Raw genomic sequence first — 16095 nt, 5'->3', positions numbered from 1 at the left:
ATGTTAAACAAACCCACTGTTCTCATCTTGTTTATGTAGGCCAAAGGGCTACATGTGGTTTAAGTCTTTATGTACCCTGTTCATTTGTTTGCCCCTTGTTCTTGTTCTATAAAAAGGTTGGTTTGACTTGGGTTGTTGGGAGAAGGAATGTTTATACTTGCCAGCTTTGTGTGAGCCTTGTCCCCTTATTGATCAATAATAATAATCAATAATATTCTTTTAAAAATTAATCTTTGGGTTGATCAGTGATTTCATTTCTGTGTTTGTGTCCAGTGTTTCAGAAGAAAATCCACCACACTAAGCTAAGCTAGCCGTCTCCTAGCTACAGCTACATATATAGCATGTGAACATGAGCGTATCTTTTCATTTAACTCTCAGTAAGAAAGTGCATTTCCCAAAATGTCAAATTATTTCTGTAATACTGTGCACTTACCATGCATTAATTACAGCATTTTTAAATTATTTAAATAAATGACATTTGTACACCTTTTTATCTGAACCATACCATAAGAAAAATTAATTATCTGCGATAAAATTTATGACGTACAGCTGACGTAAAACACAATATATTTTAGTGCCTCTAACACCTATAAACATCTTACACTGGTTCATATTGTATAATATCTTTTTACAACCATAACATAAATAAAATCCTAAGGTCTATTAACTTTCTCCTGAATAATTTACATTACATCGTACAAGTGGAGAGATGTCTGGTCTAAAATGTGTTTAAATTTCAAATTTAATTTATAAACAGATAAATCCCTGCCATAACAACAAGGACGATAAATGCAAAATAGTGGCAAATCTATTTTATCCAATTGGGTTTTGTCTGTTTCGAAAATGTATGGACATATTGACACACAGCTCCCACCTCTGCATTTTTAATTCTACAGTTAATTCATGTGAATGTTTTGCATGACCATAAGAAGATCCTCATCTAAGCTTTTTCCAATATGAATTAAAGACATTACTAGTGCTCTAATATTATTACTTGTGTGCTTCCAACCATATGATTTAATGCAAAAAACAGACCAGGACAAAGACAGACAGGATTAGATGAACAAATACATAAATAACATCTATAATAAATAATAGAAAATAAGAAAAATGGTAAAGAAAAAACATTCCTCTTTTACAAATAACCAGCAACAAAGCAAAAGGACAGAATGATGATTAAACATATAAGACGGGGAAAGAAATGTTCGACTGCCCTCCATTTTCTTTTTTTCCAATTCTTCTCTTATTAACCCTGTATTCTTAATTTAGTTTATTGCTCCACATTTGTATCATCGATTGTTACTCAGCTTTACTATCTATTGTTGCGGCAGTTTTCTGTGGATAAATTCAGTTTTTGGAGTCAAGTCTTGTTTTTCAATTCAGCTGTCAAAACTAACCACAACCTCATCTGCTGTTATCAGCTGACAAGCTGGGAACAGAAAGTATAACTGTTGCATAATTCTTGGTGTATCCTGCTGGTTAGAATGTAACAGATACAGCTAGGTCTATTAGATGTCACCTGTAAACACTGAAGTCTGAGCACAACATGTGGTGGCAGGTGACTGGACGGTTATGCGGGTATTTTCCTGGAATGATAGGGAGGCAGGAGAGGGCAGAGTCCATATAGGCGGCCATATTAAAAGCCTTTCAGGAATAGATGGTGATGACCTCACGTCCACCTCCACGCACTAGGAGGACCCGATTGAGACCGTCAGTGAGCACCTCAAGGAACTCCATGTCTGACATTCACAGTGAAGGAATCTAGTTTTTTACTTGACATATAAATGGAAAACCAAGCGATAGGTTAATACTGTTCACCATGTTGGTGAAAACTTTTTTGTTTGATGTACCTTCACAGGCCTGGCAGACGAACTCAAGTAACCTGACACATCATGACTCAAATGTGTGCATTTGAACTGATTTTAAGCTGGATGTTATTCAACACTATAAATTACATAAAAGGGGATATTGTTGGATTTTTTTTTTTCATTCTGTTGAAATGTTAGTATCTTTCAGTCAAGTCTTTTAGCAATCAAACATTCATCAACTACTTTAAACTAATTACTTCATCCAATTTTGACTATTATCCATTTCTTTTGGCAAATTCAACCTTTAAGCTAAAAAATTCATCCACTTGGTTTGGCATTAACTAACTTACAGATACTTCAACTAGCATACTTTCTGTTGCAGTAGCTGTTTCTATGATGAAGATTTTTAAGCACACTGATGCTAACTTAATAGGAAAGTGATGAAGGATCTTATGTAATTAACATTATTTACATATTTCACCAATAATCACTTAACCAGCTGATGTTGAATTTTTAAAAGTCTTTCCAACGGTTATATAAGTTATATTTTACCGATAATGTAATTTGGAATATTTAGTTTATTACAATCAATAATAAGCCCAAAATTGACAGTGCGTAATAGTGTGACTGACCAATTGAATCTCCACTGTGACTCTGTTTGGAGGAAATTGTATTAACACACATTTTTAATGGTGGCTTAGTCAACTTCTGTTACGACATCAGATTCTTATAAACACATAATAAAACACAAACAGTCACCATGAGTTTAGTAACAGTGAGATGAGCAGCTGATCCCAGAGCTGTGGAGGAGAACTGTTATTTAATCAAATGTAGGGGCAATGTGATCACAAGCAGCAGATGTCAATCGACACAATGCAACACATTCCCACTTTCGGTGTAGACAGGAAGTTTACAGACAAAACAGCGGGGCTGGAGACCTTCCTTGTTGTCAAAACACATAGAGTTAGAAGTACCAGCACTTTTCATCAGTTGTTAATGTGTATTTATTGTTTCGTGTTTAATGTTTTTACGCTGTCTTGCTGTGAAAAGAATTTCCTCTTACACTGACAATAATGATGTGAATTGATCTCAACACACAAAGAGAAATAAAATACAGCATGTAAGATGTAGGATACAGTTTTCAATGCCCACACGGTTCTTTGGTGGTCCAGGCATGTTGAGCAGCACAAGTTTCGCCTCCTTGGACTTCTTCATGATAACTTCATTGAGCCGCAGCGCTGTATGCATGCGCCTCACGTCAATCTGGTTCCTGATGCAGGAAACATTATGTCACGTTGGGTTTGGTTTACATATGAGTCTGTTAGCAGCTTGACTCAATTAGTTTAGTATGTCTCGCTACAATATGTTATTACTTACAGGTTTTCCCATTCCCTGCAGCAGCATGTTGGGAGGGAAATCATAATAATAATGATAATAAGTGAATTACATCTAGGACATGTGCTCATATAGGAAGCTGCATTTGTTAGTGGTTTAGGTTCAAAGTTTTGTTTGACACGTGCGCAGGAACAACGCGTATCTCTTCAAACCCAGGAACACGGGTCGATACATACAAATATTTACCCCTGACCTATGTCCTTGTGGGTATGTCATGAGTCAGGAGTCTGCTTCCTGTGCACATGCTGAGTGAGGCAAGGGAAACTGACAGGTTACTCACGGCTTCATGTTGAAGAGGTCTTTGCCCGGCTCTGGGTGTGCTGCTAGAAGGGTCTTCCCCTTGTCTGCACCCTTATTGTCTGTCCAGGCGGTAGCGCCCCCTGCAGGCGCAGCAGGGGACATGGGGCTCGTGGGGCTGGTCGGTGTGGAGGCGTTCTTACTGTGGATCAGCTGAACCTGTTTTGGGTTGGAGACAGCCACAGACTGAGAGGGACACCATGACATGACAGTGTGACAGGGTGAAAGAGAGGACAGAGACAGCTGTCAGCAAAGGTGAAACCTTGGAAGCCAGTGGCCAGCGGGAAACCACTGAGCAGCCACTGGGGAGAGTGAAAAATTGCTGTGATGGCTGCTTTTGTGATGCTTACTGCCACATAAAAAGTAAAAACAGAAGGTTCTGTCCAAGCTGGAGAACAGAGAGACAACAGGTATGGAGGGAACAAGGACAGATGTGCTACAAATAAACAGGCAATTGCTCCTAAAGGGGCAACAGCAGCATTACCTCCTCTTCTGGTTTCTCTGCCACGCTGGTTCCCTCCTCAGCACTGTGCTGGGAGCGCAAGGTAGATGGGTTTTTACGTCGAATGGACCCACGGGATGAATCTGTGATGCTCTGGATCTATAGTTATAAAAAAATAAATAAAGAAATTGATTATATTCAATTTGTAATTTCCCTCCAGACTTTATTCTCCTCCCTCAAATCAAGTCCAGACACAAACATCTTATTATGAACCAATTCTCTGCTCCAGAGCTGATATTCACACAATAATGTGATAATGAAAACATCAAAATTAATATCACATTCTGCAGTGGGCCTGTGTTGACTAAAATTTCTGTTTATCCTAAAACTCTCGGTCTTACTTCTCTCTCCATCTCATTCTTGGTCAGATGCATTTGTTTGAGGATCTGTGATCGTTGCTCCATTATCAGTGTCTTCTCATAGGTGTAGGCTGAGATGTCACCATCATGCTTTTAAAGAGAAAAAGAACATTTCTTCTGTGTTATACAGGTGTCATGTACTGAAACAGGTGTCATATAACAAGAGGGCAGGCTCTATAGATAGAAGACCAAACTATTTTTAAACAAAATTTCCATGCAGGATGTGTTAGTGAACTCAGATAATGTGGCAGACAAGTCTCTCACCATCTCGACCACTTCCACTTCAGCATCGATGCGCAGGTGATAGAGGAAGGTGATGAGGTCTTTCTTCATCTGGATACTATTATCATCCATCTGAGCTACAGTGAAAATGCGCATCTTGCACTTCCTCCAGACCTTCAGGACAAAACAGGAACACTCACAGATAATGAACAAAATGTTCTCAATGTTCTTTTAAACACACTGTCCCAGAGTTTCTTCAGACAAAGTCATATCAAACCTTCTCAAACATAAGAATTTCAGAGTCTTGTTTCCCACCTTATGTTGGCGCAGCAGGAAGGGCAGAAGCATGAGCATGCCTCCGTCGTGGACAATCCACCACACATCTATGTGACCTTCAGTGAAGCGCTCTCCGTTGGACGGGTAGCTGGAGATGTTCTTAGGAACCAACAAGGCCAGACTGGCCACAGTTGTCTCTCTGACCACCTCTGCAAAGGGACAGAAGAAATTGATTTCTTATAAAAAAATAGAGAAAGGCCTGAGACAGCATAGATGCTCTTCTTTTAATCAATTGGTTTAATTTGTCCTATTAAACAGGAGGGGAAAAATGAGTAGAACAAATTTCTCTGGTGATGGTGTTAACTATCAGCATTCATAATATCCGGAGCCTGACTGATGCTGGATTAATGAGGCCAGCAATGAAACAGTTTGAGGGTTAAAAAAAATCTGCTAATGATATATCAGCTGATATTTATTCTTTAACAGAAACACATAAATATCATAAGAAAATATTTCTTCTGAAGATCCATTAAATTTGGATATTAAAGAATTATTACAAAGAAATGAACTGAGCAGGACATTTAATAGTGGAAAAATTAACTTTGTTACTTACTTTTCTTACTCTGCTTTCTGCTGGACAAACTGTGTACCTCAAACATATCTTGTTACTCACTGAAACATGAATCATATATATTCTGATACTGATATATCTGAGGTAAGATAATACTGGCAGATAAAATTGACCGTACCAATGTTTTGGTTTGGCTCGAACAAGATTAAATTAAGTTCTCTAACTTGCTGCTATTGTATAGAGGCTTTCACAAGGCTTCATGTGGTAGGTTAGGTTATTAACATTCAATAATTAACATCAAAGATATCCTTCCTTTCACCCGGGACTGAAGACTTACCAATAAAGTTCCTAAATTGCTGGTGGTACTCGGGCTGTTTCCAGTTACGGGGCCAGCTGACCATCACAGTGTTGTGCTTCAGACCCCCCAGTCCTCCAACTTGGATCAGGTGGGACGTCCCATCTCGCAGGTTGGAGGAGATGACCACCTGAGAGAAACCTTTCACCTTCTCTGTCTCCATCAACTTACGCAACGACTGCAGAGACACAGAGAGGGGAAGACAGCTGTCAGTGGGTCTGTGATTACATAAGTGGTAATTGTGGCAATGTGCACTGTGTTGGGAGATTAATTAACATTGGACGGACCTGGTCTGCCCTCTGCGCGTCACTATGGTTGTCGAGGAAGGTTCCTTGAACCGCAGTACCAACGATGGTTAGACCTTTCCCTGCTTTCAGCTGATTGGTCAGAGACAACAGACGAGGCTGCTCTACGTTCTGCTCGTCATCCACATTCACCAGAACCAGGATCTGAGGCCTGACAAAAAAAAACAAAGCAGCAGGACACTGAAACAGGACAGTGTGAAAGAAGAAGAAGTGAAAGCCCACTGGTGATTAACTGTTTTAATATTATGACTCAAAATGTTCATCTCAAAATATAAACTTATGTCATAAGTAAACATATGTCAATCTGTTTTTCAAATGTGTGTTTTATTATGAAAAGAAAGAAAAAATGTCTTTGGGGAAATATTAGAAATACTTTTTTCATCTCAAGGTCTGTTTGATTGACAGCTGTACCATGTCAGTGTGTTGTTAGCTGTGATTTTGAAGCATCTAAAAGGACCTAAGTAATATTTGAAGGTAATTTTACGTGCTGTTTAATGTGCTGCAGCCAGGCAGCTAAATAGTTATCTAGCCTGCAAACTGACATTAGCAGTGCACTTATTCCCAGTGAATGTTTGTTTGGTCGCTTATTCATCAAGCTGAGGTGCAGGACACGATGTGTTTGTGTTTGTAAATTAGATAAGAAGAAGAGACTTTGGGCAGGAAAGTAATCTGCTAAGTCTGTGGTTTTTGTGTTGTGCAGACGGTCACAGTGACCGACCTGCTCTTTGAATCAAAGTGACTTTATTCAAATTAATGCAAAACTACAGGGTGCCATCATGAAACCTAAAAATATAATATAGAAATTTCTCCCATTTGATTTCTGATTTTTTGGTCAAAGGAGAACACAGGACAACAGAGAGGATTAACAGAGCAGATATGTATGTTGAAGCAGACAAACTGTGACTGTTTAAAAGTTGAAAATTGAGCTGACTAACCTCCAGTTCTTGGTGTGTGGTGGTCCCTCCTCCAGCCTCATGAGAGCGAAGCGAGCAGCGCTCAGCGAGATGCCGCGTATCCCATCACCCCACTCCTTCTCTGCTCTGTTATACAACACATTCATGAGTCAGCACAAGATGTATATATGTACTTGAAATGTATGAATATATGCTTATTAAAAATGTGAAAATAAAGCAAGCCCAATCCATCACTGTCATAAACTAAAACAATGACCACCGGCAGAAAAATTGGATTTATTGCAAAAACTGACAAGGACAAACAGGGTGACAACTCAAGGTGGAAGCTGCAATACGATCTTATGCTTGCTTCTGGTCCTATGCCGTCATGATGATTACTTACCCACAGAACTCAATGTATTTGTAGATGCAGGTGGCGATGCCCATGGCAACTATGGCGTAATACCAGGAACAGATGAACATGAGCGACAGGCACAAACTCATACCCAGGAAAGACAGAGCCCTGTGGGGGACAGGACGTCACATGAAATTGGGAATTTCGGCTAGCTTCACACCACTGGTTGAAACACAGCAGTGGCCACAGCTTGTAAATAGGAGGTTTTATATGTGTTGAACTGCTGCTGAGGTAAAACAGGTGTCTGCAGTTCCTGAGACTGATGCTGCACATTTTCACTTGTTGGAATTTGTGTCAAATGCAGGTAAGAGAGCATGTCTTTCCGCAGAGTTAAAACCAGAAAACCTTCATTCTGCTAAAAAAAACATACTTTGGTATTATTTAGTAAAAGTTTAACTTCTAGGTTTGTCTGCTAAATCAGGACTGTGCGGGTGGGGTTTAATCAGATTTTTATTGTGATTCAAATTTGCTAATTCTAATTTTCTCATGTGAAATAACCAAGATGGTTCAGAAAATTGTGTTTTACTGTTGGATCCTATCACTCATTGTATTAGTTTGTATTAGTGCTCCTCTATTTTGTTTGTCTCATTCATCTGCACAAGGACACACACATACATATGCAGGTGCCAGTGGTTTCACACAATTACAATGATCAAAAGGTGGAGATAGTGCGCCAAAAAAAAAAATGTGCCGATAAAACTTGCTAAAGCTAGTAAACATGGATGTAAACAATACAGGATTTAAAATACTTTTAAAAAATCAGCTTTCCAATGATCTATGACATGCATTCAACATACAGTACAGTATGTGTTAGACCTCAAGGATACTCCTCAGAGCTTATTTAAATGGAATACACTATATGGTCGGACACTGACACACTAACTCACCAGTGGTAGAACTTAAAGCGCGGCCTCCAGTTTGGCGTCCTCAGCAAAGTCTGCAGGGCACAGGCAAGATTGACAAACATGTAGCACATCAAGAAGAACCTGAAGAAAGACAGAACAGATGAAGGGAGAGAGAAACAGAGAAAGACATTAAAGAGAAAAAGAAAGAGGTAAGACAGTGAGAAGTCTCTTAACTAAAATGAGTGTTGATTAGCAATGAACATACAGTGTTGTACTCACATGGAGAGGATGGGTGCCACTGCATCCAGGGAGGCGATGATGATGCCAATCTCACAGATGCTGGCTGTGAGCAGGAGGGCCCAGGTGGGCTCCCCATTGGCTTTGCCATGCCCAAACACCTGCAGCAACATGAAAGCATTAAATCAAATCAGACCTTACAGTAATAGCTTATGTCATGCGTGCATTTTGTGTTATGCATACAAATACAAAAGGAATTCAACAACATTCAAAAATCACTCATGTATTGTATAATTAAAAAAACATAATGAAAAGTAATTAATTAGTCCATCTTGTCTTCTTTTCAGACTTTTGAGACAAAGTTAGAAAACTTCAAAATATCAAGATTGAACAAACATTTAATTTTTTGATCATCTGTGCATCAGAATACAATATGTCAGTGTGAAATCACTTTGAAATCATCATAGTATGTACAGTACAAAAGTAAACTGGACTTGCTTTCCTCTTATCTCAAATCACACAGCTAATTTCTGAGCCTGCCAACATCAGTAGCCAGATGAAGAACACCAGGTCCTAACTGTGTAAATGCTAGACAAGCGAGATGCAACATACTGTACGATTTATAGCCATACTTTTATTTAATATGCAAATATGTCCTTAGCTTGGCTTTAAAAAAAGATATTTTCAAAGCATTTGTCTTCAAAATTGAATGAAGCTCTTTAGACCATTGAGACCTGATGTACTCCACATAAACACGTAACTTATTCTATTCTCTGCCATTTAAGAATAATGTTTGTTTCTGCAGCTTTTGGTGCAGTTGTCTGACTTTGATAAAACACTTTTCTGCTGTTGTGATAGAGATGAATTTGAATGGTACATGCTGCATGTGTACTCACTCTAAGAAATGGGATGATGCCGTCCCTTGAGATGGCCTGTAGGAGACGTGGAGCTCCTGTCAGACTCTGAAGCCCAGCTCCGCAGGTGGAAAAGAAGGAGCCAAACACAATGACCCACGGAGACGGCCATGCCAGTGTACCAATCACCAGGTTACCATTGACCCCTTCACCAAACCTGTGGAGAGAGAGGTGAAGATAAAACAACTTAAGCTGTAATAACACACACTAACTTGACTGTTGACAAAAGTAGCCTAGTCTAGAAACTAATCTTAATTGAAGTTGCCCAAATTCTAATTTTCATTAAGGCAAGGTATAATTAAATTATTTCTTTCTACAAAGTCTTTTAGATAATGTTATACTAAATGTTAAGGATTCACTAATATGAACAGATGGAAACCGTTCCAAGAAATGGAAAGTATAAAGTTGAAGTGGACTACAATTTCCCTGTTTTTAGTCATACTTGTTTATATTTTGGAAAATTATGTACACCAAATTCACTATTAAGAATCATTATTTGCTATGTATCACTGAATGCACAAAAAGCTATCAATGAATTACTTTAACTTTTTACTTGCTGAAGAAAAATCAAAAACGTGATGATTCCCAGGCAAGTTCTGGAGTTACATAAGTTTCTTTTTTCTGATTTCTAAGCAGATTTATGGATGTTTATTGGCGATGGACATCGGAGATAATGATATCCTTGTAAAGAGTAAGTCACACTGAATCTATACATAAAGGTATCATGTTGTGACTCCAATTTTTGACTTAGTAAAAAGGTTTTCTGTGCTGGTTGCAGTTAGTGAATAAAGCTATCATTAGTTATAAAATTTGGTTATAAACGCTATCATCATATAAATTCATTTTATTTTAACAACCCTATAAAGAGGTCTTAAATATGCACATAATGGCTGTATACATGATATGATGCTAAAAAAGTGCATATCCCAGGCAAACGGTCAAGCATCAAAAATGTTCTAAGTAGTAAAGGTGATGCTATTTTTTTTTTGAAACTTAAGTTTTTATTGAACTTTTACAGGCATGGCACAAGACAATCTCAACATGGTACTCCACACATGGACAGATAGAATAGGTGACAGACAGACACTCGATACAAGAAAAATAACCACACACATCCAAGTACAAGCATCCAGAAATCCATGGTGATGCTAATTTTAACTATTTTTCATTAATGATGAATCTGAAAATTAATTGGTAACTAAAGCTGTCAAATAAATGTAGTTAGGTAAAGACTGTCCTCAAAAATCACATTTAAATTTACAATCAGACTTACTTGTCCCTGAGGACTACTCCTTCTATACAGGCACCGAACAGCACCACACAAGACATGTCTAGGGTGAAAATGATTAAGGAATACATCGTTCAGAATAGTTGACCCAATCACGACGATAACATGAGAAAGATAAACTCATAGTCATCATCCAGCACTGTCAGAGCCACACCATTTCTCTCTATCGACCTTGGCTCATTGAAGGATACACACAGTAGATGTGGTGGTGATGGCTGCAATGGTGCCGATGGGGATCGACTTCTGAGCGTCACGCAGGTCTCCGGAGCGGTTGGAGCCGGCCATGATACCTGTGAGTGGAGCAAGATGAAATAATTAAGATGTTTTATGCTTTTACACCTGCATGGGAGGGTGATATCTCTTTTTCTTATCCTCCTCTCTGTCCACTGACGTCATATCACCAGAAACAAAACACTGAATCAAGACAGCTTGATGAACTTCAGTAACTGCTCTGTCTAATCAAGTTAAATTTATGGAGGATTCACAAAATACACAGGAAGATCTTATAGAGAGCTGAAGCAAAAACTGGAAGTCTTACTTTGTCTGCTGTTCGGTGCTGAGCAGATAATAAAAAGTTTTCCACTGACAAAATGACTGAGTGATAGTGAACAAAAAAAAAAGTAAAGCTTTGGGCCGAACTTAAAAGACACTGATATGCTCAGCAGATCTGAGGGGGACTGCCAGATCTATTGTTGATGTAAAAATATTGATTAGAGCAGCTTTAAAGATAGTTTTGATATGGACTGCCCCTCATCCATGTGAGGACCTCCTCTGTTCCCTTCAGATGTCTCTTCACTGGGCCTGTCTGATGCCAACCTGTGACAGATGGGAAGTATATCCCCACCAGCAGGGTGAAGAAGCTCGTGATATCAGCCAGGACGTAGCGGTTGGAGCTGGTTATGGGACTGTCTGGATCCATGTCTGATGCAAGTCCACGCTTCTCCACGACCACCCCTTTTTCCAGATAGTTACCAAACAGGTTCTCTGAAAGACAGACGAGCATGTGATCCTTTTGTCACATTGAGTGATAGTGGGTATCGTCATTTACACTGCAAGGCATCTCTTACCTGCCAGGATGCCACTAGTGACCCCTGGGATGCCCTGTATCTCTGTGATGTTGTTGTTAGTGAAGTAATCATCACAGGTGGCATTGAGGTACTCAGAATCACAGAAGGACCTCCACAGTTTGGTGGTGACAGTTTCGTTGTCTATTTCAATGACCTTTGCACACACATCGTATCCTTTGGAGAGAAGAGTTCGATTCCCCAGGATGCATACGCTGCAGAGAAAGTCAACAAAAGCCTCACTGTCACACACACGGATTTGACATCACCGAAGACTTTGACCAGTGATTCAACGAGTCACCTACGGGAAGACAGGGGGTTCAATGGCGGTCTTGATAACTCCAGCATAAACAGCCAGAATGGAGAGGATGACGCAGGCCAGGAAGACCAGTGCCAACTTGTTAACATATTTGACCCCCACAAACACCACCAGTGCCATGAAGCTCAGTACGATGGTGCCGTACACCCGCATGTTGTTGAGGAGAGCCGCTTCTGCCTCTGGCCCCTCTAGGCCCTCGATCTTGAAGATGGCTGCCTGAGGAACAATGTAAATCTGAAAGAATGGAAAGATGGAGGGATGAATGTGGATGAAGGTCAGGTAGAGGGAAGAGAATAAGATGAGGTGTGGTTGAGTATGGCGGAGAAGAAAAGAAAATTAAACTTGTAAATTAAACTCAGTACACTCGTATCATAGAAAACTGTGAAACTTTTTTTCCAATTGCTAGTTGCCAAATAATTTTCTGTTAATTGACTAATTGATTGATCAACCAATCATTTCCGCCTGAGAGTAGTCATTAGTTTCTGGGTTCCTGAGTTCCTGAGGCTAATGATGATTTAATTAAGAGAGTTTCACAGCAGACATTTTGACGTTTTCACAGGATGATCACCAATGTAAAAGCAAAACAACTAATAATGCATCTGTTACATTTAAGTATCTCTGTAGTCATAACAGTGACACAGCAACAAACACAATAACAGTTTTTGTGTTATTGTCTGTCATGTCTTATCAAAATATCTGCAGGGAATGAGGCCTATACAGACCAGGACAGCATGCAACACAATTAACATGTGAGTTGTTTGATAATTAAGGCGACTTACCAGCAGAATTTCAATGCAGCCAAGAATGTACATAGCACCTGCAAAAGTAGTTCCTAAGTAGAAGCAGATCCCAACAGCTCCACCAAACTCAGGCCCCAGCGAGCGAGAGATCATGTAGTATGAACCTCCAGCTGTGAGACACAAACACACAGAAAAGTCACCGCTCTGTCACACACAAACACACCTGTACGTCCCCTTCGACATCCACTCACCTGGCACAACTCCATTTGTTGCAATGGCACTCATGGAGATGGCTGTGAGCATGGTCTGGAGAAAAACAGCACACAAGAGAGGAGGGTTACAGGACCATGAGAGGCAGCAGGTGGACACCTCACATTAAATATGGCTGACAGAGAGGTTTTGATGAACTCAGGGACGAAGCAAAGAAAAACATCCACAGTCTGAATCATTTGGTCATGAAAAATTGATCATCGTGGGGATAACTACAGCTGGTTAAGCACATACTGTCACTTCAATGACACTGTCTGCTACAACCAGAGGTGGAAAGGGACTGATTACATTTAACTAATAATTAATCTAATTTATTTAATAACAAGTACTGCATTTAAGTACAATTTCCATTTTGAGATTTTGATTCCACCTCTTTGGTTCAGACTGAAGTATCTCAACAACTATTGGATGGATTGACATGATATTTTCTACAGACATTCATTGTCCCAAGAAGATGACATCCACAGACTTTAGTGATCCCCTGACTTTTCCTCTGGTGCCACAATGAGGTTCACATTTGTGGTTTTCAGTTAAACAACTACTGGATGGATTCCCATGAAATTTCAATATGAACATTCATGTTTCTGTCTTTGTGAAATCTAATGACTTTGACGATCCCCTGACTTTTCATCTAGCATCATCATCAGGTCAAACTTAAAATTTTTTAATTTCTTCAGTTTATGATCGAACACCTGCAAAATGAAGGACATTCCCATCCAAAACTTATATGTTATGAATATGTAAGCAGCAGTGCTGGGGTGTTAGTAGGTTTATTGGCAGTGTGCCTCATGCCAGGATTTACTATGTCACCTTCACCATCTGCGCAATTCAAATTATAACTAGAGACAGTCTTGTGATGGGATCACATGTTTCCGTGAGTGCTCAGTAGTCATTATTACATGTGTACTCAAGCACTCACGTGTTGGACCACACCCATCTTTGAACTGAGCCTTCATTTTGATCTCAATTACAAATGTGAAAGGTTTTATGACTGTATCTCTCTGGGTTGCAAAGTCTGTCCACAGACAGAAACACAGACATAGAAACACCTGCCACTATAGTAGTTGTCTCCAGGACCACATTTTGCCATGATGACACACACACACAGACACACAGACTCACGCAAGGTGGAAACAATAGCAGACATGCTGTTGCTGCTAATTACACACTATGTTCTATATTATAACAGCCTGTAGCTTAATCACAATTGGTTATGTTTGTGCTAAATAAGCACTTTACACAGATATAATCGTGTAGATTGAAGTTTGCAGGTCTGTGGTACTGTATTAAATTTGACAGGCATAATTTAATTTAATGTAACTGGCTGTTTTCTGAGTGGACAGGGGTCACATTACACAGAAGATCTAAGATAGCAGGGACATCTGCAGTTTTACTCACCGTGGAGCAACACATGAAGACGATTATGAAGGAACCTAAAACGCCTCCAATTCCAACCATCCAGGTCATCCGCAGGAAGAGAATCACCCCAAAAATGTTCTGGATACATGGCAAGTATACCCCCATCAGAGTGCCCAGCTGTGGTGCCTGGAAAAAGTAAAACAAAGCGTCAAACCTGATTTCAGATTCTCAGTTTTCCAAATTGCTCATCTTACTTTTCATGTGAATGAATGGAAATGGGGGTTATAATCTGTTATTTTGCACTTTGTTGTTCAGTCCTTGTCTCTTTAAATCTATTCTGCCTTTTAAATTCATGGAACGAGGTCCAACTCTGTCATTAGAGACATAGGGGTTTATTCTTTTAAAACAAAGAGAGATGGTAATCTTGTTGAAAAGATGAAGACGAGCTTCCTCTTTGACACGAATGTATTGGCAGCAGCAAATTCAACCATTTCCCAGTGATAAATATCTACACACATTGATCCATAAATCCAGTGCTGTAAAACAATGAACTACAAACTATAAACACACTTGACTTTTGTTTGTGTAAGATGAATGTCTCTTTTCAATTATTCATTAATCACTGTATTTAGTTACACTTAATAAATTGTTTCTATCAATATCATGTGATTGTGCTTGTGTCATTGTGTCTGTTTTAGATCCTCAGGGCCCATCAGTTTACATTTGGCCCTTTGGCTTTGAAGAAGCAAGCAGGACAGAGCAGCCAAAGTAAACAATAGTGGAGAAACTAGAGTAAAACCCAGAGAGGATGCAGGTTATTGTGTGGTTAACCCTGTCTTATGCTCCACTGAACAAATGCAGGATAACCAATATAAGCCCTGATAAGGCCCAATGAATAATAAGCCTGGAAAAAAAAGGGAAGTACTGACAGGTGTAAAAACAGGATTTGATACAACTATGTTAAAAGGTCTTCAAAGTCAAATCATGATCTATTGTTTAATTTATTTGCTCAGTTCCCCAAATTCTCTCTGGAAATCAGATGTGTGAAAATAAAAATAAAATGCAGACTCAGATCCATTTCCCATCAGTACGTGATGACCCATTACGTGAGATCTCCATAATAAATGATTGCTTTCTGGATGTCTGGGGAAATAATTAAACTGCCATGTAAATTGAGGGTCAATAGGTGCCCAAGAACAAGTTTTCGCCCTGGGTTCTCCTAGGAGGTTAATCCGGTCATGCAGAGAACAACCACTTTACTCCAGACTGCAATATCTCAACAGCTACTAAATAGATTATCATAAATTGTGGTATAGATGTCCAGGATGAATACCATTAACTTTGGTGACCCCTTAACGTTTCCTCTGGTGCTATCACCAGGTCAAAATTTTAAATTTGGTTTAGGACCAAACACACTATGTCACAACTGCTGGTACACACGTTGAATAATTTAACACAAAATGTATAAGTATTTTTAAACTGCCAGAAAGTCAATATTAATTCACAGTGTTACTGTATGTATTACTGGATAGTATTGATTTGGTATACAGTGATCACTCTCCTACCTCTTCCAATTACAAATCCTCCTACATGATGTTGAAACTTTGCAGACATAAACATTAAACACATGTAACCTTTCCTCTTTTATGCCTGTAAGTTTC

At 39.3% G+C, this 16095-nt stretch overlaps 1 protein-coding gene across 1 annotated transcript in view; it reads right to left on the bottom strand.

The window, feature by feature from the left end:
• Nucleotides 1-1647: 1647 nt before the first annotated feature.
• LOC111217281 (solute carrier family 12 member 5-like) overlaps nt 1648-16095 on the bottom strand; it is a 51143-nt gene continuing 36695 nt past the window's right edge. The window contains exons 5-27 of the mRNA XM_022739064.1: nt 14474-14620; nt 13057-13111; nt 12845-12975; nt 12052-12299; nt 11750-11961; nt 11499-11666; nt 10874-10972; nt 10668-10725; nt 9377-9551; nt 8523-8641; nt 8286-8384; nt 7387-7506; nt 7026-7130; nt 6073-6241; nt 5768-5963; nt 4899-5068; nt 4626-4757; nt 4344-4451; nt 3985-4101; nt 3484-3686; nt 3186-3200; nt 2945-3078; nt 1648-1739 (exon numbers count right to left, since the gene is read on the bottom strand). Coding sequence (XP_022594785.1) covers nt 1648-1739; nt 2945-3078; nt 3186-3200; nt 3484-3686; nt 3985-4101; nt 4344-4451; nt 4626-4757; nt 4899-5068; nt 5768-5963; nt 6073-6241; nt 7026-7130; nt 7387-7506; nt 8286-8384; nt 8523-8641; nt 9377-9551; nt 10668-10725; nt 10874-10972; nt 11499-11666; nt 11750-11961; nt 12052-12299; nt 12845-12975; nt 13057-13111; nt 14474-14620 — 3072 coding nt within the window. The remainder of the gene's footprint in view (nt 1740-2944; nt 3079-3185; nt 3201-3483; nt 3687-3984; nt 4102-4343; nt 4452-4625; nt 4758-4898; nt 5069-5767; nt 5964-6072; nt 6242-7025; nt 7131-7386; nt 7507-8285; nt 8385-8522; nt 8642-9376; nt 9552-10667; nt 10726-10873; nt 10973-11498; nt 11667-11749; nt 11962-12051; nt 12300-12844; nt 12976-13056; nt 13112-14473; nt 14621-16095) is intronic.

This window comes from Seriola dumerili, unplaced genomic scaffold, assembly GCF_002260705.1.
Source record: "Seriola dumerili isolate Sdu_G_001 unplaced genomic scaffold, Sdu_1.0 BDQW01000043.1, whole genome shotgun sequence".
Lineage (NCBI taxonomy): Eukaryota > Metazoa > Chordata > Actinopteri > Carangiformes > Carangidae > Seriola > Seriola dumerili.
The sequence above is the reverse complement of the archived record's forward strand: the minus strand, read 5'-3'. Positions and strand labels throughout refer to the sequence as shown.